Here is a 26260-nt window from a genome sequence, read left to right as displayed (position 1 = left end):
TTTCAGCAAAAATGCTCATTCATGATTTTGCTCTTCAGAAGCAACTACTTTCAGCTCTTTTTCCTTCTGGTAACGTCCTCAGTATTTTTAAGTAACATATTTATACTACTGTTTTTTTAGTTTTAGTTCTAGATGATCGATTGAATTTCTACTGTGAAAGATAAGGATTTGGTTCACTTACCAGCCCATCTGCCCTTCCGTGTATACATATACAAACTTCCCCTTTCTTAATCTCCCAAATACAGGTATGTCATAATTTTTTATTAAATCAATCATGAGGGCTTATTTAGAGCTTAACCATGCAGTATACTAGTATTATACTTTCTTTTTTAAAAATCAGTTTTATTATGATTTATATATGATATAAATATGCCCATTTTAAATGTACAGTTCTATAATTTTTCTAAATCAGATTTATTGAGGTATAAATTATAGAGAGTAAAAAATTCACCCTTTTCAGTGTACTGAGTTTTGACAAATGTGTTATTGTTGTATAACTACTGCCTGGATCAAGATAAATGGTTCTGTCATCCCTTACAAGTTTTTACTTCTTCTATATGCAATGTTTTGTTTGCTTAGAGTTATCAATTGCCACACTTTCAAAGTTGCTTGGTTTTCTGTGTTTCCATCATTAATTCATCCTCAGACTTTTTTTTTTTTCGTCCTCAGACTTCTAAAAGGAACATAAATGTATCAGTATATTTAAACATACCAATTTTTTGTTTTGTTTTTGTTTTTGTTTCCTTTGAGACAACCCTCTTAGGAGCCATCCATTCTCTCTTCAAATCTCTACTGTTTGCTCTCTAGGCCTGCTGCAGAGCTGTCATCCTGGGACTTTTCACCATCTTTCTAGGAATTCCCTTCTCTCTCCTGGGCTGGATACTCTGGTTCCTAGGTCCCATGTTTCCTCTTTGGTTTACTCCCTCATTTCAAAGGAACCCAACCTTTATTGGCTTCTTAAAGAGAGAGCATGGAGGGTAAATATTTTGAGAACTTGAATGTTTGAAAATGTTTTATTCCATTCCTTACTCTTGAATGATACCTTACTTTTGTATAGATTTCTAGGTTAGAGATAATAGACCTTCAGAATTTTTTGTCCCAAGCCCAAGCAGAGACAGACAGGTTTCCTTGATAACTCTCTATGCTGTAGGTAGATTCCGCCCCCCCCCCCCCCAAAGTTTACCCTTCCACTGAGTTTCCATTTATGCAGGGTCTCAGTTCAAACTCCCTACTTCATACCAGCATCCAGCCACATCTTTTGGCCCAATGTAGCCCTTAAAAACCCTAGTTAAGGCAGCCAGGGTTCCTGCTCAGTTTTCACTTCCTTCTTCAGTTCTCGCACTTGGTATTTTCCCTTTCTTTCTTGTAAGTTTGAATACACCTGGAATAATTTTTTGTTGAGTCTTCTCCAAAATTTTTAGGTGTTTGTAACACAATTTTGAGGTTCTTAGCTCACAGTTTTCTAATACCAGAAGCCTCCATGCTAAACACTTAATGTGCATTATTTCATTTAATCCTCCAGCTACTTCTGAGGTGGAAAGAAAGACTATGCATTAAGTACTTTAGTCTCAGTAAATGCATTAAGTAATCAGGGATTAATAGGATGATGTCTGCTAGGTATGGTCAAGTGGCACATGCCTCAGTGGATATTGAATTGTTATTTGAGTGCATTAGTGGAGTGGATTAGGGACATAGTAAAGAAGAGTTAGAAGAGTACTATGTGCCCTCTGTAAGACTATCAACAAACACTGCTTGGATCTACTTATTGAAGAAAGACCACTTCTTGAATGTCACTTTTTAATTGAGTTTTGTAAGAAGAGTAGGAATTTGTGCTAGTGGGGTGATACATAGGGATAGATATTCTTAGTGTGAAGGGGATAGAATAACTCCAAGAAAAGCATAAAAATGTTGGTAGATCCTCTACTTTAACAGTTGAAGGAGTATTACAAAGCTGAGATTATGAGGGAATATTTTAGTTTCATGTTGTATGATCTGATGGCCTCACTCAGTGTAAATATACACCTTTAAAACTTTACCTAGGTCTACATATCTTTGAAATATACTAAAAAAGAAAACATAAATTAAATAAGTGGTAGTCTTTTTTTCTTTCTGTGTGGCATCCTGAAGTATATACATTTAAGGTTTAATTTGATCTTTTTTTTTAGAAATTGGACAACTTGGAAGGGAGGAGAATAGAAGGGCAGATGAAAAGTGAAATGGAGAAGCAGCAGAGACCTGCTTTGCAGTAACAGCTGATTATTCACACAAGATGTCTGTAACCAGTTAAACCCTTTTGAGGCTACTTAAATTTGCTAAAGCTTTATAAATGAGTACATTTGAAAAATTAATTTACTTCAGAACTTTAGTTTCTGTTCTTAGAGACGACCCTAAAGTAGGGAGTTAATTTATTAGCTGATTATGAGGGCGTAAATTTTATTTTCTTTGGAGTTACCCAGAATGTTTGCTCTGAAGATCACAAGGGAGATCTTTCAGGTATACTCTGGATTTCTAATCCCCACAGCCACCTTGAAAGGTAGATTTCTACGGATATCTAATCCCCATACCCACCTTGAAAGGTAGTTGGTATTCTATTTTGCAGTTGAGAAAACTGATACTCAGAGAGCTTAAATAATCTCCCCCAGATCCCACATCTGGTTAGGTGCTGAGCCAGACTAGAACCCAGCCCTGGGTTTTGAGATACTGTATGTTTGTGCATCTCAAATGTCCATGCTTTTTTCACTCCTATTGCCTCCAAGAGACAAGCATCAGCAGTCCTTATAATCTACTCTAACTCTAGACCCTTGGCTTCAGAATAAATTATTAGGTAAGTGTTTTGAGAACAGGTTAGTGAGGTATCTTTAGGAGACCTCAGCAAACTACGTCTGTAATAGAGTTCTATAGCCTGTGTTTAAAACACTTAACCTTATATTGCAGGTCTCATGGCTTCTCTTAATTTAGAGATTGCAGAGTTGATAATTTTCTATTTAATCTAGACAAGAATCTTTCTTTAGCCTCAGGCAAGCCTCATTTGCCCTCTGCCTCAGTTTCACGACCCAGAAAATAAGGATAATGATACCAACACACTAGTTAGAGGTTTAGTTATGTAAATTCTTTGATGTAGAAAAAGGACTATTGTTACATGTCTTATGAAACAGCTGACATGTTACAACAAAGAACAAACTATGCCAATGAAATCCCCATCCTAGGGACAGCTTATTAGAAAGATTGAGCATATGTGCTATTTTTAGATGTTCAAAAACTAAGTACAAGTTGTTTTCAGTTGAGTGTTTGATGTCTTTATCGAATTACAAATCTCTGTCATTCTTTTCTGGAACCTTTCATTTTGCCCAAGGATTTGTTTTTGGCAGATTTCTATCTGCTTGAAAAGAATGAGTACAGTTTGGTTAAGGGAAAATCTGAGAACTTGGTCCCAACTTGCTTGAAGTCTTTAAGTGGCAACTTTCCTTCTTGACTGCTTTGGTGGGCTGAGGTTGCATAGGAAGGCCTCAGGATATCCCCAGTGATGCCTTCTTTGAGCCCACTGGTGGAATAATGAAAAGCCCAGGAGCTATGGTGGAAGTAAGTTAAACAAGGACATTTTAAACCTTTTTTTTTTCTCTCCCTAGGAAATCTCAGTGGAGCTTTTCTCTTGACTGTACTAACCTAGTATATATATTCACAAGCTTCATGGAATGAACTAAGGACAGAAACATGATAGCTAGGAATTAGGATAGAACACCCAGGCTATCATTACATACTTTCTTTATCTTTGGGTGGTGAGGAGCCATATGGCTTACAACTCTTGGTAGGACCACCTATCCTGCTCTGAATCATAAGGTAACAAAGACTATAGCCTGACTGGTGGAATGGGCTAGTACCATTTGTGGGAAGTCAGTAAGCATTCTGTCCTCATGACCAGGAGTTCATTTGAAGTAGCCTATAGCTACCCATCCTTTTTTCAGCTCTTTTTTTTTTTTTTAATGTTTTTAAATTTATTTTTGAGACAGAGAGAGACAGAGCATGAACAGGGGAGGGGCAGAGAGAGAAGGAGACACAGAATCCGAAGCAGGCTCCAGGCTCTGAGCTGTCAGCACAGATTTCAGCTCTTAATTTAAGCATTGTCTGCTTCAACAAGCCTTTGTTGGCTTTCTAATACTGGATTATGTTTCATTTTTCTGTACTTGCACAGAGAATTAAAATTACCTGTCATATTGTCATCTCCCTGCACTAGACTATGGGACAAGAACTGTTTCTGGGCCTGTCAGAGAGGATGCTCAATATGTATTTATTGAATGAATGACAGATGGAGGCAAGCTCTATGTAAACATTTGGAACATGTTCCTTACTCCTTTGATATAGACATAGATGTTTATATGAACCTAAAGACAAGTTTTAGTGATTGCAGATCAGAGGGATCATGGCATTGACTGGTGTTCATTTTATTTGCATCTGTAAATTTCCATCAAGCCTTAAGTTTGCTGACATGGCTGGTCCTCTACCCCAAGTAGGTTATTCCAGAGGGAGGAATTGTCTTGTCTTGTTTTGTCTTGTCTTGTCTTATCAAAGAAATATAGTGACATAGTGAAAAGAACATAGGCTTTCACAAATATAGGTAGATCTGGATTCTAATTCTAGTGCCACCATTTATTAGCATATGCTCTTCAATGAGGTTACTATCCCTTCTAAGCTTGCATCTAATTCATCTATAAAATAGTCATATTTTTCATTTATTCACAAATATGTATTGAACACATCCTATATACCAAGCACTATTCTGGATGCTGGAAATACAGTGGTAAACCAGATAAACAAGATCTCTGTCCTCATAGAGCTATTCTATAAGGAGAAATATATAATAAGAAAACAAATAATTTCTGGTGATAAAAATGCTAAGAAGAAAAATAAAGCAGGATAAGGGGATAAAGAGTGGCAGTGGAAAGAGAGAGCTCTTTCAGACAGGAGATAACATTTGAGAAGAAACCCTAATGATATGGGTAGTAAGCCTTAAGGAAGATCTTTCCTTGCAGAGAGAATAGCAAGTGCACATGCCCTGAGTTAGGAATTAATTTAACCTGTTTCAGAAGCAGTAAGAAGACCAATATGACTAGAGCACAGTAATTAAGTGGTAGAATGGTAGTATGGAAGGCCTGAGAGTTATGTGAGGACCAGATCATAAAGGATCTTCTAGATCATAGTAAGAATTTAAAGTTTATATTTTGTTCTATGTTGGGAAACCTTTGGTGGGTTTTGAGTGACATCATCTGATTTATGCTTTTAAAAGATCTCTACAGCTGCTGTATGGAAAGTAAAACTATAATGCAACAGGAATGAATCGGGCAGATCAGTTAGGAGATAGTTGCAATAGTCCAGATGGAAGATAATGCTAAGATGAGAACAGTAGTGGTAGAAGTAGTTGCATTTAAGACATTTTTTAATTATTTTTTTAATGTTTATTTATTTTTGAGAGAGAGACAGACAGAGCATGAACAAGGGAGGGGCAGAGAGAGGGAGAAACAGAATTCAAAGCAGCTCCAGGCTCCCAGCTGTCAGCATAGAGCCTGACGCGGGGCTTGAGCTCACGAATCATGAGATCATGACCTGAGCTGAAGTTGGATGCTTAACCGACTGAGCCACCCAGGCACCCTCATTCAAGACATATTTTGAAGGTAGAGTTAACAGGACTTTTTATGGATTGGATATATAGAATGAAGAAAAGAGAGAAATCAAACAATAGCTTCTGGATTTTTTACTTGAACAACTGGAGTGATAGTGATAGTAGTGTGGGAGACTGGAGGAAAAACAAGTTGGCAGTCAAGATAATTTTTGGATGTTGGGCTCAGTCGGTTAAGTGTCCACTCTTGACTTCAGCTCGAGTCATGATGTCACAGTTCATGGGTTTGAGCCCTGTGTTGGTTCTGCGCTGAGAGTGTGGGATTTTCTCCCTCCTTTCTCTTTGCCCCTCCCCTGTTCATGCTCTCTGTCTCACACACGCATGCTCTCAATAAATAAATTAAAAAAAAATTTTTTTAAAGATAATTTTTGGATGTTAATTTGTAACACTGGGTATTAGATGTCCACGTAGAGATATCAAGTAGGCAGTTTTACAATTCAGAATCTCAAAGGAGAGGTCAGGGCTGGACATATAAATCTGGGGATCATCAACAAAGTGAAATCATCTGGGGAGTGTGTGTAGCAAAAGAAGAAAAGAGGGCTAAAGGCTGAGCCTGGTATTTAGAGACCAAGAACCAGAGGAGGAGGAAACAAAGGTGATTAGGAAGGTACAGCCACTGAAGTAAAAAGAAAGATCAGGAAATTAAGGTATCATGGAAGCTGTGTGAGGAAAGTGAATCAAAGAGAGAGTGATTAGTTGTGCCAGATATTGCTATGGAAAGTTGAGTAAGATGAGAACCAAGAATTTATCATTGGATTTGGCAACATGGATTCATTGATGACTTAAACTCTTGCTGGAATAGTAGGGACAAAAACCAGATTAGACAGAAGAGGTGAGGGATTAAGAAATGGGATATGTTAGGGCACCTGGCTGGCTCAGTCAATGGAACATGTGACTCTTGAATGTGGGATTGTGAGTTCCAGCCCCACATTGGGTGTAGAGATTACTTTAAAAATAAACAAAAAAGAAAATGGGAGATGGTAAGACAGCTGGTTTTTTTTTTTTTTTACGTTTATTTATTTTTCATTATTAACTGATTCTGTTCATGAATTTCTTAGACTGGCTAATTTTCTTATCTTTTCTTTCATATTTTCAATACGTCTATCTTTTTTCCTCAAGTTTTATATATGGATGGGGCATGTCAACTGTGAGCTTCACTTTATAGGGTGATATTGTGATAGGGTTGGGCTCTTTTTTTGGTGGATCTCTTATATCTATTTTTAGGGTTTTTTCTCTTGGATTACTCAGATTCCCTGAAGAAAACTGTTATCCTGCCTGAAAAGTAAAGACCTGGCTGCTGGCATTCCAGGAAATGAGTTCGGGTCAGGGCTAGGGAGGATGTCTCAGAATCCTGTATGCATTTTTTTTTTTAAATGTTTATTTTTGAGAGAGAGAGAGACAGAGTGCGAGCAGGTGAGGGGCAGAGAGAGAGGGAGACACAGAATCCGAAGCAGGCTCCAGGCTCTGAGCTGTCAGCACAGGGCCTGATGCGGGGCTCAAACTCATGAACCATGAAATCATGACCTGAGCCGAAATCGGATGCTTGACCAACCGAGCCATCCAGGCACCCCTGTATGCATTCTTTTTTAAGTCCCCTTTTTTCAGTAAGATGCATCCTGTCTTCCTATCCCAACTGTGATTGTGCTTTCCCAGTCTAGATATCTTCTGTTTTACTCTCTTCAGCCCTCTGCCAGTGTGACACATGTGCAGTAGCTAGATTGCACTGAGTGGAAAAGAGAGATCTTTCAACCAGCATTCTTTATTTTAATTCCTCCCTCCCCTGCTTTTTATCCATATCAGTTCCTCAGCCTTTTGGAGAATCTGGTGTAAGTTGAGTTTGTTCTCAGTTTTCCTATGATTAACATGGTCATTTTTTTTTAATTTTTTTTTTTTTTACATTTATTTATTTTTGCTAGAGAGAGACAGAGCGCAAGTGGGGGAGGGGCAGAGAGAGAAGGAGACACAGAATCCGAAGCAGGCTCCAGGCTCCGAGCTGTCAGCACAGAGCCCAACGTGGGGCTTGAACTCACAAACCGTGAGATCATGACCTGAGCCGAAGTCGGATGCTTAACCGACTGAGCCACCCAGGTGCCCCAACATGGTCATTTTTTTAATGTTGTCTCCTTTCCCATTCTTCTTACGTTTGTGGGTTTAGGACCATTTTAAAAATCCTTTGTTATTTCAGTGATGTTTTGAGAAGGGCGAATACAGTTGTATGCCTTCAATTTACTATCTTAAAACTTCTATAATAACTAAGGAGAAAGGGTGACAGGGAGTTCCGTAGCTGACTGCAACAAGGAGGAGTAGATAATTTCATCTGTTGTCATGCATTTCAAATGAGTATAGGTCATGGAGTGAGAGAAATGGCCTGAACATGATTGAGTGAAGAGTTCACCTTCTTCACCTTCTGGACTCTTTGATTGGAAGACAGTGTGAAGAACAGAGAAAATGTCCTGAGCAGTTTCTTTGATGCTGTTAAAATTTAGAAACTTAGAATTAGAAAATATTTACAGGGGCAGCTGGGTGGCTCGGTCAGTTAAGCATGTCTCTTCAGCTCAGGTCATGATCTCACGGTTTGTGATTTCAAGCCCCGTGTCTTACTCTCTGCTGACAGCTCAGAGCCTAGAGCCTGCTTCGGATTCTAGGTCTCCCTCTCTCTCTGCCCCTCCCCCACTCATTCTCTGTCTCCCTCTTTCTCAAAATAAGTAGACATTAAAAAAAAGTAAAGAAAAAAAATATAAAGGGGGCACCTAGGTGGCTCAGTCAGTTAAGCGTCCAACTTCAGCTCAGGTCATGATCTTGCAGTTTGTGAGTTCAAGCCCCACATCAGGCTTTGTTTTGACAGCTCAGAGCCTGGAGCCTGCTTTGGATTCTGTGTCTCCCTCTCTCTCTCTGCCTCTCCCTTGCTCGTGCTCTATTTCTCTCTCTCAAAAATAAATAAACATTTTTAAAAAAAGAAAAAAATATTTATAAAGAAATATATTCTCGGGGCACCTGGGTGTTTTAGTCGGTTGAGCATCTATCTGACTCTTGATTTCAGCTCAGGTCATGATCTCACTGTTTGTGAGTTCGAACCCTGCATCAGTCTCTGCACTAACAGTGTGGAGCCTGCTTGGGATTCTCCCCCTCCCTCCCTCCCTTTCTCTCTCTTTCTCTCTCTTTCTCTCTTTCTCCCCCTACCCTGTCTACACTCTCTCTCTCAAAATAAATAAATAAACATTAAAAAAACCAAAAAGGCATGTGGGGGCACCTGGATGGCTCAGTCGGTTAAGCGTCCAACTCTTGATTTTGGCTCTGGTAGTGATCTCACAGTTCTTGAGTTCGAGCCCCACATCGGGCTCTGCGCTGACAGAGCTTCGGATTCTTTCTCTCCCTCTCTCTCTCTGCCCCTCCCCTGCTCATGCTCTGTTTCTCTCTCAAAAGAAATGAATAAAACTTAAAAAAAAAATTTTTTTTAAAGGCATATGGATAGTAATTATTCTCTTCTAAAAAAAAAAAAGAATAGCTTGACCCTTGTAATCATACAATTTTATGCCATAAGGGACTTCAAAGATGGTACAGCCCTCTCATCTAATAGATCAAGAAACTGAGACCCATAGAGGGAGTGGCCCATTCAAAGTCACATGTGAAATTAATAAGAAAAGAAAACCTGCCTAATGTTAAGAGTTGCTTTTTGAGAATGGTTTTAGTTTCTTTTTTTTTTTTAAATGTTAGTTGTCTTTTTCTCATATTATGATAAACTTCCCTTTATCACAGTCCCTAACTACCCTCTGTGACCCTCTCCCAAGCTTTCTGGCTTCCAAGTAAACTGGACAATATTTCTACATATTTTATACTTCAGAACAAAATTAAAATTCGAGTTACAGGTAGAAAATATGTAATGTAATTGTTTTGTTTTCAATTTTTTTTTTAACATTTATTTATTTATGAGAGACAGAGAGAGACAGAGCATGAGCAGGAGAGGGACAGAGAGAAAGGGAGACACAGAATCCAAAGCAGGCTCCAGGCTCTGAGGTGTCAGCACAGAGCCTGACGGGCTCGAACTCATGGACTGAGAGATTATGACCTGAGCCAAAGTCAGAGGCTTAACCAACTGAGCCACCCAGCAGCCCTTAGAAAAAATGTAATGTAATTGTTAAGAGCATGTTTCATAGTCTTGAAATGGGGCAATTATATTTTTATTCTGTGGACTATTTGTGTCTAACTGAAGAAAAAGAATTGAATTATTTAAAATAAATTCAGAGTAACAAATTCTTTCAAAGTGAAGGTTTGATTTGAGAGAACAAAAAAGCCATGTAATGTCCATGCATTTGGCAATTAAGATTAAATTGCAGATACTTAAAATGCAGATACCAACAATTTCTGCATTTCGTAAACAACCTCTATGTCTTAAATGTTACAAACTGAGTGACAATAAATAAATATTTTGCCTCAAAAAAAATTCTGGAAGAGAAGTGATTAGCATTTAACTCATTTAATAATGTCAGAAATTAACAGATTCTCAGTTACTTCTTAGCTTCACACAGGAAAGATGAATAAAATTCTTCTATTTGTTTGTAACCTGAAGAGGAGAACTTCTTTAGGAAGGTAATGTTGAGTCTCCATTTTAAAATTATAAATCTAGCATATCCCCTCCAGCCATACCCTCCAGGACAGCTGCATCTGGTAAGTTTTCAGACATTTCTGTTTTTTTCCTTTTTGGGGGCAACAGGTTTATTTCCTACCTTGTTGCTTTAGGGGGCTGCCAAGTTACCATTTTGGCCCCTGTCCTGTGAACGGTCACGGTCTCTTACAAAGGGGGCTCTCAGCTTTGTCAGAAAGTATGCTGTTTCTAAACACCTAAAATTGGATGTTTTCTTCTTTGAGTCAGTTTAACAAGGAGAAGGAGGTAACAGGAAGAGTGCTAATAACATTTACAGATGTTTGTTCCCCAGCACTAGGTTAAACTCTGGTGACACAAAGATAAAAAAGCTCCTTATGAAACTCAAAGTCTAGGGGCACCTGGGTGGCTCAGTCGGTTAAGTGTCTGACTTTGGCTCAGGTCATGATCTGGCAGTTCGTGGGTTCAAGCCCGGCGTTGGGGTTCTGTGCTGACAGCTCAGAGCATAGAGCCTACTTCAGATTCTGTCTCTCTCTCAGGAATAAATAAACATTAAAATTTTTTTTTTTAAGTTGAAGCTAAAATCCATAGATAATTCAATATGGGTGCAGTCATTCAAGAATAAAGGACTCCAGGGGCACCTAGGTGGCTCAGTCAGTTAAGTATCCAACTTCAGCTCAGTTCATGATCTCATGTCTCATGAGTTCGAGTCCTGCATTGGGCTCTGTGCTGACAGCTCAGAGCCTGGAGCCTGCTTCAGATTCTGTGTCTCCCTCTCTCTCTGCCCCTCCCCTGCTCGCACTCTGTCTCTCTCTATCTCTCTTTCAACATTTTAAAAATTTAAAACAAAAAAAATAGGGGCACCTGGGCGGCTCAATCGGTTAAGCATCTGACTTCGGCTCAGGTCATGACCTCATGGTTCATGTGTTGGAGCTTCTGGCTCTGTGCTGACAGCTCAGAGCCTGGAGCCTGCTTTGGATTCTATGTCTCCCTCTCTCTCTCTGCCCCTCCCCTGCTCACACTCTGTCTGTCTGTCTGTCTCTCTCTCTCTCTCTCAAAAATAAATAAACATTTTAAAAAAATTTTTTAATTAAAAAAAAAAGTCTAGATGGGAAAAAAACCCGTTTAATCCAATTTAGTTATTTAAGGTCTGTAATGGAAGAGAAAAGACTTCATTTCTAGCTGAGATAATATATTGGGTACTGTCTTTTATAATAATTATGACAGGACCTGCAACTTGATGGATGAATGTGTGGTGGGATGGGAAAAGAGAATAGGGAATGCATTTTTGGCAGTTTACTCCAGCAAGTTAACATTAGCTATGTGGTAGGGGAATTGTGGCAGAGAAGGCTGAATTAGGTAGGTGGAGTCATATTTGAAAGACCTTTAGTGTCATACTAAGGAATTTAAACTCAATCTTACAAAGCAGTGATATTCTAAATGGGGTGATCTCAAAGCCGGGGGTGTGTAGGATGGAGTACCAGAGGAAGATATTAGAATAGAATCTCTAGTTCTTTTAATTTTATCTCTTCACTTAAAAAAATATCAATTTTTGTATATGTTGTCTGAAGAGCATATTATATCACTTATGGTGATTCATGTATTTTTAAATAAATTTTAAAAGTAAGTGGGAATAGGGGCACCTGAGCGGTTCAGTTGGTTAAGTGTCAGGCTTCGGCTCAGGTCATGATCTCACGGTTCATGGGTTCAAGCTCCGTGTCAGGCTCTGTGCTGACAGCTTAGAGCCTGGAGCCTGCTTCAGATTCTGTGTCTCCCTCTTTTGCCGCCCCTCCCCCACTCACGCTCTGTCTGTCTCTCTCTCTCAAAAACATTTAAAAAAAATTCTTTTTTGGGCGGCTGGGTAGCTCAGTCAGTTGAGCGTCCGACTTTGGCTCAGGTCATGATCTCACAATTCATGAGTTCGAGCCCCGCATCGGGCTCTATGCTGACATTTCAGAGCCTAGAGCCTGCTTCGGATTCTGCGTCTCCCTCTCTCTTTCTGCCCCTTCCCTGCTCACGCTCTGTCTCTGTCTCAAAAATAAATAAACATTAAAAAAAATAAGAATAATAAAATAAATGAATAAAAATTCTTCTTTAAAGTAAGTGGGAATAGTTGAATAAATGTTCAACTTTTTTTTTTGTTTGTTTGGAGAACATTATTTTAGGCTGTCTTTAAGCAGGGAAATGAAATAAGTAGTGGAAATTGAAGTGTGGATTAGAATAGGGGAAAACTGGAATGAGAGAGACCAGCTAAGAGACTGGAAGAATACTTTGAGACCTAAACTAAGGTAGTGCAGTGGAGATAAAAGAAAAGGACTTGGTGACCAGTAACATGTTGGGGTAGGGGACTGGGCAGGAAAGAGAGAGGAATTCATTCCTAGATTATGGCCAGATTTCTCACTTCAGATCCTGGTGGTGGTGACATTATGATTAAGCTAAGGAACATAGGAAGGATGTTTAGCCCTAAGCCTAAGGATTATCACATTTCTTACAGACTGAGTTGGTCATTACTTCCTCTGTACCTAATGCCCCAGACTCATTAAAAACAAAATGGCAGTTGGCCCTTTGCCTTGCACTTTGGGAACTGCAGACTGGGAGTGTTTTCCAAACATTTTCAATGGAAATCAAGCATGGTGAGGTCTCCATTGCAGTTAGACATTGGTGTTTATTAAAACACCAAACTACTCTTGACGGTTGGATTGGGATTGGACCACATAGGAAATGTAAATTGTAACCATTCATAGTAGCACCAAGTAGCTGAATTCATTAGTTCCATATGGGCAGGGGTGGAGTACAGGGTGGTGATTTGGATCATAGCCATTGTTTGTGGAAGTGCTGGGTGGGTAAAGGCGAGGTTACCTTGCCTTTACGGGTTTTCTTCCAGTGGAATAAGTGTTTTTCTCTCTCCATGCCGTAGGAAATTGTTTGCCAGATTGTGTTATTTATAACAATCTGTCATGGAGCAGCTGCCAGGAAAAGAAGAAAGGCTATTCCCAGTAGCTCCTACCACCTCCCACCATACCGCTACCACCTCACACACATACATACGGTTTTCTGATTTAACTTTTGTTTTTTTCTTCTAGTTTTACTCAGTGGTTTTGGCTTGATTGAAAATGTTCTTGTAATGAGAGATTTCTGGGCCTTGCCATGGCTTTGTAATTGGGTTTTCTGAGCTTAATTTGTTTGCTTTAGCCAAAACTAACTGGCAGCAGTTGGAATTTTGAATTCCTGGAGGTCTTGAGCTCTCCCCAAACACTAACATGCTGTTTTCACCTTCCCTTAAAGACCTTGTATGTTTCCATACAGTTTGTCAAAACTGGACACATTTGTGATCCTTTAGAGCCGTGCTTTTTGCGCTTGACATTGCCCTAACCCTTCTAAAGGAACAGACTTGGGATAAAGGGATACTGAGGACTATTAGGACAGTGAGTAGGGAGGTCTGAGGAGATTCCATTTGGTCTCTGCAAAAGAAGAGGCTTACTGTTGGCGTTAGAAAAGAACTGGTTACCTGAAACACGAAGCAGCGGAGGATTGGTGTGTCCAGGGAACTTTTCAAGTTAATTGCATTTCAGATATACAGTTCCTTCACAGTCCAAACAGTCTATGTTTATTCATGGCTTGTGGTCACACGTGATCAGAAATGCCTCTGGCTGTTAACAGTTTCTCTGCTTTTTCTCTCTGGGTTCCAGTTAGTAGAAGAATATTTGCATTTCTAGAATGGGCTTTACATTTTTAGAATAAAAATCAAACAACAGTTATTTATTTACTATTATAGCTTTTATAAAAATGTAAAGAGAAATAGGTGGTAGTATGAAGATACAAGGATGATTGTTTTCCTTTTAGACTTTTGTTTCTTTTTCCAGGATTTCCAGCTTTGGAAACAACGTACATTGATCAAAGAGCAAAGACTTCCCTTTGGAAGTGGTGGAGTTGCAAATAGGATGGGAATGTGTTTGGTTTGAGTGAGTTTTAGATGGAGCGTTTTCTGGGGACAGAGGCAGGAGAGGGCCTGATGGAGTAGCACCTCCATCTGTATCCCAAGCCCTGCCCTTTCTGACTGACGCCTCTCTTTTCACACTGAGAGCAGATGGCAACCAAACAGTGGGGGGGAGGGGTCTGTTTCTTGTGCTCCTTGGGGATTTTGCATTCAGCTTAGCAAAAAGTCATCTAAAAGCAAAGAGAAAAACGAAGCGGTAGACTGTTCACATTTACCCAGGACTTGTTTGGCATTCACTACACTGACAGATTTATTTTTGGCAAATACTCAATGATAACCGCACTTATTTTCCAAGATGACATTGTCACCACTTCAGAGGCATTTGCATTGGGATCATTTTCTTCACTTTGGAGTACACTTGATAATTAAATTTATTGTAGAACAGTCAGCTTGCAAAAATCAGCCATCTTATTAGAGAAAGAAGTTCTCTTTTCTCAGTAAACTGTCATTTTCATTATAATGAAATGGGACTTCTGTACTGCTGTCCTGATATGTCTTTAATAATAGCCCATGTTCCCTGCCTTCCTATGCATTGTTACAAGAAGTAGGGTTCTGTATGCTATCTCTTCCTGAGCTTTCATATACATAGGCTGATTTGCTAATATTTGGTGGTTCCTAGATGGTGACGTTAGGAATTTTTTTTCCTAAAAAAAAAATTTTTTTTTTTTAGCTCTGTTAAAATCCAGAAGGAACTAAGATAGCTTTAAGCAAAAGAGTAGAAAAAAATCCAAATTTGAACTTCTTAACTTGAAGAGGCTCTCAAAAGGAATTGTTTAGGCTATAAATAATAAGTTATATGTGTAGAAAAAGAAATGATGGTTCTTGTATTTCAAGAAGTAAGCCAAGGCCTCAGTCAGTTAAGTGTCTGACTTCGGCTCAGGTCTTGATCTCAGTTTGTGAGTTCGAGCCCCAAATTGGGCTCTTTGCTGATGGCTCGGAGCCTGGAGCCTGCTTCAGATTCTGTCTCCTTCTCTCTCTGACCCTCCCCGACTTGTGCTCTGTCTCTCAAAAATAAACAAATGTAAAAAAAAAAAAAAAATTAAAAGAACCAAGCCAAGGCATTCTTATAGTTGAGGCTCAATTTCTTTTTTTTTTTTAATATGGAATTTATTGTCAAATTAGTTTCCATACAACACCCAGTGCTCATCCCAACAGGTGCCCTCCTCAATACCCATCACCAACCCCTCCCTCCCTCCCACCCCACCCCCATCAACCCTCAGTTTGTTCTCAGTTTTTAAGAGTCTCTTATGTTTTGCTTCCTCCTGAGCCTCAATTTCTGAGGAAACATGACTTTTTACTGTAGTAGAATGTGAGTTGAAATCATCCATTTTTCCCACCCAAAGCAGGAATCTTGATTTTAAATTAAAATCTTAGAAGAGCAGGAACCACGTACAAGAATGTCCATGTAGATACTCATTTTATTTATTCTTAAACCAGGAATAATTTAGTTCAGTGTTTTTCAGACTTTTTAAAATAGCAAAACCTGTCTTCCAAGCCAAAGCTTGTACAGAAGCCTATCTAAGAAAATAAAATTAATAAAAGAGGAGTTTCCCTGGTTGACTCAGAAAGGGCAGTAGGAATCAGGCTTTACTTCAGGCCCCCCTCAGAAACTGCAGGTGTGCTATTGAGAAACATTTGTGTAGTTAATTTAAATTGCAATTTAAGGAATTCATTTTTCCATTGATTTTTTTGGGACTTCTGTTTTCTGCATTTATAATAAAGTGTAGTAGCAGAATGTATAGGTAGCAATTTGTTAAAAATATATTAAGTAGCCTTTCTTAGCCACTCACTTTAACACTTCCTAGTGCACTCTTTCAGAGTAGGGCCTGGGTGAGCATAGAGTAAGTGCTCAATAAATGTTAGGTAAATGGGGCGCCTGGGTGGCTCAGTCGGTTGAGTGTCCGACTTTGGCTCAGGTCATGATCTCATGGTTCGTGGGTTCGGGCCCCCGCATCGGACTCTGTGCTGACAGCTCAGAGCTTGGAGTCTGCTTCAGATTCTGTCTCTCTCTCTTTCTACCCCTCCCCTGTTCACACTTTGTCTCTCTCTCTCAAAAATAAATAAATATTAAAAAATTAAAAAATAAATGTTAGGTAAGTGAATTGTTGCAAGTGATAATCCAGTTTCTGCTTGAGCACTTCTAATGATGGGAAATTCATTGCCTTACAAAATTACTCTTTTTGACTAGCTCTGATTGACAGATATAAGTTAATATGGAAACTAAAAATACTTTTCTTCCTGTGTTTCCTCTTTGTTCTTAGTTTTGCTCTTGGGCTATTCAGGTAAAATTTGGTTCTTCCTTAAGACTGCCAGGTATTGGGGTGCCTGGGTGGCTCAGTCGGTTAAGCATCAGACTTCAGCTCAAGTCATGATCTCACAGTTCATGGATTCGAGGCCTCTGTCAGGCTCTGTGCTGACCTCTCAGAACCTGGAGCCTGCTTCAGATTCTGTGTCTCCCTCTGTCTCTGCCCCTTCCCTGCTTGCACTATCTCTCTCAAAAATAAACATTAAGAAGAAAAAAAAAAAGGAGAAAAGACTGCCAGGTATTTAAAGAATGCTTTTAGGGGCACCTGGGTGGCTCAGTTGGTTAAGTGTCAGGCTTCAGCTCAGGTCATGATCTCACGGTTCGTGGGTTCAAGCCCTGCATCAGGCTCATGCTGACAGCTTGGAGCCTGGAGCCTGCTTTGGATTCTGTGTCTCCCTCTCTCTCTCTGCCCCTCCCCCACTCTCTCTCTCTCTCTCAAAACTAAATAAACATTAGGAAATAAAGTTTTTAATAAAGAATGCTTTTATCTCTTTCTTTCTTAATCCCACCCCATAATCCTTGTCCTGCCCACTGTCTCCCCTACAGTCTTTTCCCTATTAAACAGCTTCTCTTCTTTCACTATTATGTTTCTAGCTCTTTCACCACCATGATCATCTTCTTATTGATGCTTTTTTAGTTTATCAAGTATACTCCTAAAATATGATACTCCAGTTGATATCTAGTACCCATAGTGTTGGGTACTAGACAGACCAAAATTGAGAAGTATCTAAGATCTAAGTTTAGGTGTTTTGGGTGCCTAATACTGTGGACTAGAAACTCCCTTAAATTGGTTTTCAAACTACCAAAGCTATGTTTCTTCAAACAGTATTCACTAGTACAGATTATTTATTTATATGAATAGTCATTACAAGTTGTTAGATCTTAGTTACCTAACTACTGTAAACCTGTTTCTTTGTCTGTAAAGTACAAATGCTAATAGTGCTTACTGCATAGTGTTCTAAAGATTGGGAATGCATGCAAAGTTACCATGATTCCTGGCCAATAGTACACACTCAGTAAACGTTAATTACTCTTATTCGTTATTATTGTAATTAATCTGCATTACCAGACTTGCAATCAGAATACCCACCACATGAGAAAATCTTTTTTTTACTTCATTGATTTATTCATTCATTCATCAAATAATTACTAAATGCCTATTATGTGCCAGACACTGTGGTAGTTAGTTCTCATATTTCTTATCCATAAAAATGAGAACTAATAATATTAATAATAATCCCACACCATGGTGTTATTATAAGAATTAAATGAGTGCTTTTATACATACCTGAGGTTGTATTGTAATTATTTACTAATTACATTGGTTTCCTTGAGAGATGGGACTTATGTTATATTCACCCTTTTATTTTCTAGTACTATAGCAAAGTGACTGTTTCATAGTATTTCATAACCATATGGAATCATCAGACTATGTGAAAATGTTTTTCAAACTGTAAAGGGATATATAAATTTATGATCATTAATTACACATTCATGGAAATAGACAATGTGGTGGTTTTCAGACTCTGTTCCTTAGAGCCCAGGATTCCAGTGGTCCCTCAGATTCAGCAGCAATAAGGCTCACCCAAGGAGAGGCAGATATTCAGTTAGAACAGCCTATTTATGTTACTTATTCTGCTGCTATAAAAAAAGTTTGAAAACAAGTGTCCAGTTTGTGTGTGCTTCTAAGCCATTGTAAGTTTGTCCTGTGATGATTTTTGTGATCCATTGCCTTTTGTGATACTGACTTTCCCCTTCTCCATTTGACAGACAGATGTTCTAGTCCTGAGCTGTGATCTCATAACAGATGTTGCCTTACACGAAGTTGTAGACCTGTTCAGAGCTCATGATGCATCCCTTGCGATGTTAATGAGAAAAGGCCAAGATGGCTTAGAACAAGTTCCAGGTCAAAAGGGGAAAAAAAAAACAGGTAAGGAGACTGGAGTTTGGTTTATTTGTATGTTAGGTTTTTATAATTATTATTGTCATTCATGTTTTCACTTAAGAAACATTTATTGAAAATAAAGGATGTGTTCAATTTGGGGCATCTGGCAAGCTCTGTTGGTAGAGCATGTGACTCTTGATCTCAGGGTTATGAGTTCAAGCCCCATGTTGGAGGGAAGGAAGGAAGGAAAGAAGGAAGGAAGGAAGGGAGGAAGGAAGGAAAAGAAAGGAAAGGAAAGAAGGAAAGAAAGAAGAAAGAAAAGAAAGAAAGAAGAAAGAAAAGAAAGAAAAAGAGAAAAATTGATTCATTTATTGAGAGCTGATTGCACTGCAGGCACTGTGCTAGGGGTTGATGACATAAAGTCAGAAAAGACAGTTCCTGACTTGAAGAGGCTTAGAACTATTGATTAGATTCTGTAAAGTCCAGAGGATTTGTGTGCAGAGAGGAGCACTCAGAATTATTTGCATTGTGTTTAAGGCTCAAATAATTGAATGCATATATCTAAGAAACAAAAAATCTAAGATCAAATATTAAAAAATAGTTAAACTAGGGATACCTGGATGACTCGGTTGAGCATCCAACTCTTGATTTTGGCTCAGGTCATGATCCCAGGGTCATGGGATTGAGCCCCATGTCAGGCACTGCACTGAGCATGGAACCTGCTTAAGACTGTCTCTCCCTCTCCCTCTCCCCTTCTCCCCCGCTTTCATCCCCTCTCTCTCTCTCTCCCTCCCTCCCTCCCTCCCTCCCTCCCTCTCTCCCTCTCCCTCTCCCTCTCCCTCTCCCTCTCCCTCTCCCTCTCAAATAAAAAATAGAATAATTTTAGGGGCACCTGGGTGGCTCAGTCAGTTAAGCATCCGACTTCGGCTCAGGTCATAATCTCATGGTTGATGAGTTCGAGCCCCATGTCGGGCTCTGTGCTGACAGCTCAGAGCCTGGAGCCTGCTTCAGATTCTGTGTCTCCCTCTCTCTCTGCCCCTCCCCCACTCATACTCTGTCTCTCTCTGCCTCTCAAAAATAAAGAAATGTAATAAGAAAAAATTTAAAAAAAAACAATTTTGATGCTTAAATTGTCACACCTTGGCCATTGAAAGTTTATTTAAGCTGACTCCTCTCTTTGAGAACATATGATGTACACTGGTAACCTGCTTTTTAGCTGAAGTGTAATTACAGAAGACAGGGAAGCAGGGAATAGGACTGGAGAGGATATAGAGATCAGACTAAAGAGTTTGGACTTTATCCTCAAAACAGTGGGGAGTTGGGGTACCTGGGTGGTTCAGTTGGTTGAGCATGCGACTTTGGCTCAGTTCATGATCTCACAGTTCATGAGTTTAAGCCCCATGTCGGGCTCAGTCTGTTGAATGTCCAACTCTTGATTTCAGCTCAGGTCATGATCCCATGGTTCATGGGTTGCAGCCCCACCTCAGGCTCTACGCTGACAGTGCAGAGCCTGCTAGGGATTCTGTTTCTCCCTCTCTCTCTGCCCCTCTCTGCACATGCTCTCTCTCTCTCTCTCAAAATAAATAAATAAACTAATAAACAAATTAACATTAAAAAAAAAAGAACATCTTAGAAAAAAAAACAGTGGGGAGTTGTTGAGGAATTTTATTGTATGTGCTGCTGAAGTGAGCACAAGTTGTTGAGGAATTTTAAACGAGAATGTCTGATCAGATTTGTGTTATAGAAAGATTTTCTATTCTTAATATGAAATTTTGAATTTCTCTGTATTTGTATTTTATTATATTTGAAAGCTGAGTTTCACCTAAATAACTGAGTTTTAAATTCCTCCTGTGGAAGGGCCCCTGGCTGGCTCAGTCAATTACGCATTCGACTTTGGCTTGGGTCATGTTCTCATGGTTTGTGGGTTCAAGCCCCACATGGGCTCTCTGCTGTCAGCACAGAGCCCACTTTGGATCCTCTGTCCCTTCTCTCTCTGCCCCTCCCCCACTCGTGCTCACACACACTCTCACGTTCTTCCAAAAATAAATAAACACTAAAAATAATAATACAAAAAATAAATTCCTCCTGTGGAATGCTATGCATTTCAATGACAAGAATTTTTTTTTTAAGAACCCTAATATTCTCAAATTGTATATTTGGTCTGCCTCTTAGCTGTTATTATGTGCCAAAATAGGCTACAGTCCCCTTTTTCCCAGATATTGTTTAATAGAGTGGATCCGGTAGGTCCAAGTTTCCCAAATGGTGTTCTTACCAACTTAACAAGAAAATGACTAATGGCTAGATGTTTCAGCAACCATCTTTCCCCCTCTTGCCATTTCTTTCCCAGAAGATTTGTAGATGGTATATTCTGAGGAGGGCAAGATCAAATTCATGTTTGGATTTTTGGGACTTTTTTTTTTCCTTACTCCAGGTCTTTACACATGTTGTTCTCTGCCCAAAATCCTCACCATCCCCTCTCCCCACAACACACGTACTCTAAATTTAGCTTAGCCTTCAAGTTCTTTTCTGAGAGGGGCCTTTCTTGACCCTCTAATATGAAATCATACTCCTTTGTTTGTCTAAATATGGTAGCCCTGCTGTCTTATTTACTCTCTCCTCTACTCAACTGTAAGCTCTGTAAGAGCTGGGATCATTATATTCTATTTTGTTCATTTTGTCCCCAGCACTTGGCCTAGTTTTGACCCATAGCAGTCAATAGATGTTATCGAATGGTTGAGGAGCCTACTTGTAAAGGCAATTCTTATCGTCCCCCACCCAGTAAGAGAAATTAGATTCAACTTTTATTTAGTCCATCCAGTTCACTGTAGTATTTCTTAAACTCCTCCCCACTTCTCAGAGTTATATAGCCTTGGTCCAGGCTAGATTCAATAAATATCAGTGTGCTTGAGAATCACACAAATGAAAGCTGTCACTTGGCTGTCACCTCTCAATCAGCTTAGCTCCCTCTGCACTAACAAATGTTGGCAGGCCTTCTGAGCCTGTTTGTTTTTTGGGGTTTTTTTGTTTTGTTTGTTTTTTTGCTTCAGCTTTCTTTATTTCTCAAAGCTGAACTGTTAGAAAACTCTCTGCTTGGGTTTCTGCTTTATCTCTTTTCTCTTCTCAATCCCCAACTCCCCCACTCTTTCTAATTATATTTAACAGAACTGACTTGAAATCCCAGCATATTGAAAATCGAAATTGTTGTGATTGAAGAAACAGCATGCAGAAGTAGGTTCAAATATGCTAGAATTTATAAGTCACAGTGTACAATAATAGGAGCATATGTAAAATACAGGGTGCAATTTAATGCCCCAGTTACAGGGAAATATATTTAAAAACATGGTATTTGAAAAGAAGGAGGAACAACTTACTAATATGCAGACAGGCTACTTGGAATGAGATCCCTGACTTATAAATGCATTAAGTTTTGATATAGTCATTGAATTTAGAACATACTATATGTAAAGTTTATGCTAAGCCTCATATGGGAAACAAAGATAAGATTTGCTCTCAAACTAAAATCTAGTGAATTGCTGAAACTAATATTACACTATATCTTCACTAACTGGAATTTAAATAAAAACTTGAAACAATGAAATAAAATAAAATCCATTGAACGGGGCTAGGTAGTTTTGTTATTTACCAAGTTTTATATCCATGAATGGCCTACCAGCATTTTGTGGATAGTTGCTTAATATCAATCACATCAGTGGTAAGTGGTAGAATCAGAACTTGAACCCATACTTTCTGACTCCATAGCCTGGACTTTCTTTTTCTTTCTTTTTTGAATTTAGTTTTTGTTTTTATCAAAGTTTTATATGCTCATAATTTAAAGACTGATGGAATTATCCAAGTTATATTATAATAAATAGCAGTCGTTAGCCCTGTCTATTCCTACCTTACTCAGAGGCAGCCACTTTCAACATTTTTAGCTAACTTTTTTTCACATTTAATTCCACATCTCCAAATAACGTGGTTTGTTGTTTTTTGGGGTTTTTTTTTGCTATGTCTTCGTATTTTTAGTTTTAGGAATTATTTACTTATTTCCTACTATGGAACTTAAAGCTGTAGTTCTGTTTTACCGTACCCTCTACCCCCACCACACACATGTAAACTTCTAGTCTCCCCATTTTTTGCAGTATTTATTAACTGAATATTTAATGTTTACTATAACTGTTTAAATGGTATTCACAGCTGAACCTTATATATGATTTTCTCCTTCCTCCTTTTATTTTTCTAAAAATTGTCTTGTTTTTTCATTTGCTTATTTTTCTGTGTATTTATTACTAATTCAACATCAGCGTCAGTTGTGTGAATTCCTCTCATTACTTTCCAACACATTCAGTGTTCTCTCAGTTTCAGATTCTTGAAGATATCTCTCTTAGAGCTTTTCTGGATTAGTTGTTCTGCTGTGAAACTACCATTTTAGGTTCACCCTTCACTGTCATATTTTGAAAGTCATTTTTTCCTCTTTCCCATTTTATTTCTTTTATTTATTTATTTTGAGAGAGAGAGAGAGAACAAGGGGAGAGAGACAGAGGATCTGAAGTGGGCTCTGTGCTGACAGCAGAGAGCCCAATGTGGGGCTCAGTCTCACGAACTGTGAGATCATGGCCTGAGCCAAAGTCAGACACTTAACTGACTGAGCCACCCAGGCGCCCCTTATTTTATTTTTTCCTCTTTTCTTAGTTTATACTCACTCTTTTGTGGAACATATCCTCTTGTAGCCTCCTGAGATGAGGTTTGTAAAAAATAAATTTTTGAGCTTTTGCATGTCTTTATTCTATCCTCATAGTTGTTTGATATTTTGGCTGGGTATAATCTTCTCTTAGAAATCATGTTTCCTCAAAATGTTGAAGATATTATTTCACTGTCTTCTAGCTTTTCTATTAAGTCTAACACCATTCTGATTCTTCATTCTCTGCATGAAACCTTCCCACCCACCCACCCCAACCTTTTGGGAAGCTTATACAATCTTTTTGTTTCCAAAATTATAAAATTTCACACTGATTATCCTCAGTATGGTCTAATATCATCCCGTGTTAGATGATAACGGGCCTTTCGATCTGAATATTCAAGTCTTCAATTCTGAAAAATTTCTGAAACTAATCTCTTTTTTTTAACACACCACCAAACTCAAAATTTAAAATAACTTCTATCAATGTGATCTCCACGTGTCCCCAACTCATTATTGTCCCTATCTAAGGTACCCTTGCTGAATCTTGTGTTTATTATTTTTTTTTCTTTCTTTTTCATATAGTTATATCTCAGCTTTTTGTATTCCTAAAAGATATATGTGTATATTTTACTTATTCTAATTTTATACAAAAGATAGCATGTATTCATTCAATTTATTCAATGTAATCCCTATCAAAATTGTAGTGTTGGAGCACCTGAGTGGCTCAGTCGATTGTATCCAGCTCTTGGTTTTGGCTCAGATCATGATGTCACAATTCATGAGTTCAAGCCCCACGTTGGGCTCCACGATGACAGTGCAGAACCTGCTTGGGAATCTCTCTCTCCCTCTCTGTCTGCCCCTCCCCAGCTCACATGCATGCTCTCTCCTCTCTCAAAATAAATAAATAAACTTAAAATAAATTCCAGTAGCATTTTCCTCAGAAACAGAACCAAAAAAAAAAATCCTAAAATTTGTATGGAGCAGTAAAAGAACCCGAATAACCAAAGCAATCTTGAGAAAAAACAAAGTTGGAGGCATCATGCTCCCTGATTTCAAATATTTTAAAGCTATAATTCTTAAAACAGTATTGTGTTGGCATAAAAACAGACACACAGATCAGTGGAACAGAATAAAGAGCACAGAATTAAATCCACACATATATGGTCAATTAGTTTATGACTAAGGAGCCAGTATACCATGGGGAAAGGATAAGCTCTTCAAGAAATGGTGCTAGGAAAATTGTACAGCCACATGCAAAAGAATGAAATGGGATCACTATCTTATACCATACACAAAAATTAACTCAGAATGAATTAAAGCCTTGAATGTAAGACCTGAAACTATACAGCTCCTAGAAGAAAACATAGGCAGTAAGCTTCTTGAGATAAGTCTCCTTGATTTTTGAGTCTGACACCAAAATCAAGAGCAACAAAAGCAAAAATAAACAAGTGGAACTATATCAAACTAAAAAGTTTCCATGCAGTAAAGGAAACCATCAACAAAATGAAAAGGCAACCTACTGAATTGGAGAAAATATATGCAAACCATATATCTGATAAGGGGCTAAGAACTCATACAACTTAATTGCAAAAAGAAACAATCCAATTAAAAAATGGGCGGAAGATTTGAATAAACATTTTTCTTTTCTTTTTAAGTTTATTCATTTATTTTGAGAGAGAGAGAGAGCATGAGTATGAGAGGGGCAGAGAGAGAGGGAGGGAAAGAATCCCAAGCAGGCTCCATGCACTTAGCATGGAGCCTGATGCAGGGCTCGATCTCACAAACCATGAGATCATGACCTAAGCCAAAATCAAGAGCCAGATGCTTAAGCGACTGAGCCACCCAGATGCCTCTGAATAGACATTTTTCTAAAGAAGACATGCAGAGGGCCAATAGGTACATTAAAAGATGCTTTACATCATTAATCATCAGGGAAATACAAACCACAATGTGCTACTACCTCATACCTGTTAGAATGGCTATTACCAAAAAGACTAGAAATAACAAGTGTTGGTGAGGATACGTAGAAAAAGAAACCCTCATGCACTGTTGGTAGGAATGTAAGTTGATACAGCCATTTTGGAAAACAGTATGGAGGTTCCTCAAAAAATTAAAAATAGAACTACCATATGATCCAATAAGTCTACTTGAGTATTTTTCCAGAGAAAATAAAAACACTAATTTAAAAAGATATATGCACCCCTTGTTCTTTGCAATACTATTTACAGTAACCAAGATATGGAAACAAACCTAAGTGTCCTTCAGTACATGATTGAATAAAGAAGTTGTAGTATATATACACAATGGAATATTATTCAGCCATAAAAAGAATGAAATTTTGGCATTTGCAGCAACATGGATGGACCTCAAGGATATTATGTGAAGTGAAATAAATCAAACAGAAATACAGATACCATATGATCTCTTCTATATGTGGAATCTAAAAAAATAATTTTTTTTAACTAAACTCATAGATACAGAGAACAGATTGGTGCTTTCCAGAGGTAGATGGATGGTAGAAATGGGTGAACTGCTTTTGTTTTGTTTTGTTTTAGTTTAAATAAATTGATTTTTTTTTTTTAATGTAAAGTTAAACACTGCAAAAAAAAAATGTAGCAAGATGTATGTAATCTGCTCATGATTCTTTACGTTGGTAGTTTGGCCTATTATAACTGAGTTGTCTCATCTCTGTTCAAGTGGTATTAGCTAGTGTATCAGTTTTCTGTTGCTGCTAGTGTATGTTATCTATTGCTATATAACAAATTACCATAAACTTAACATCTTGAAACAACAGAGTGGGTCAGGAGTCCAGGCATTTGCTTAGTTGGGTCCTCTGATTCTGAGTCTTTCAGAAAGCTGAAATCAAGTTGTCATTCAGGGTTGAGGTCTCATCTGAAGGCTCAGCTAGGAAAGAATTTGCTTCTAAGCTCTCTTGTTTGTCAGCAGAATTTCAGTTCCCTAAGGACTGTTGGACTGAGAGCCTCAGTTTCTAGCTGGCTGTTGGCCAGAGGCTACCCTCATTTCTTTATCACTTGGGCCTCTTCAACATAACAATTTGCTTTGCCAAAGCCAGCAAGGAGAGAATCTTCTAACAAGACAGAAATTACAAAGTTATGTAACTGAA

At 38.5% G+C, this 26260-nt stretch overlaps 1 protein-coding gene across 3 annotated transcripts in view; it reads left to right on the top strand.

Annotated features, from left to right (window-relative positions):
* The window catches only part of EIF2B3 (eukaryotic translation initiation factor 2B subunit gamma), a 120781-nt gene that overhangs the window by 17706 nt on the left and 76815 nt on the right, over positions 1-26260 (top strand). For all 3 annotated transcript variants that reach the window (XM_027059370.2, XM_015066844.3, XM_015066845.3), the window contains exon 4: positions 18344-18503. In XM_027059370.2, coding sequence (XP_026915171.1) covers positions 18344-18503 — 160 coding nt within the window. The remainder of the gene's footprint in view (positions 1-18343; positions 18504-26260) is intronic.

This window comes from Acinonyx jubatus, chromosome C1, assembly GCF_027475565.1.
Source record: "Acinonyx jubatus isolate Ajub_Pintada_27869175 chromosome C1, VMU_Ajub_asm_v1.0, whole genome shotgun sequence".
In the NCBI taxonomy this organism is placed as follows: domain Eukaryota; kingdom Metazoa; phylum Chordata; class Mammalia; order Carnivora; family Felidae; genus Acinonyx; species Acinonyx jubatus.
This window is presented reverse-complemented; position numbering and strand designations above follow the sequence as displayed.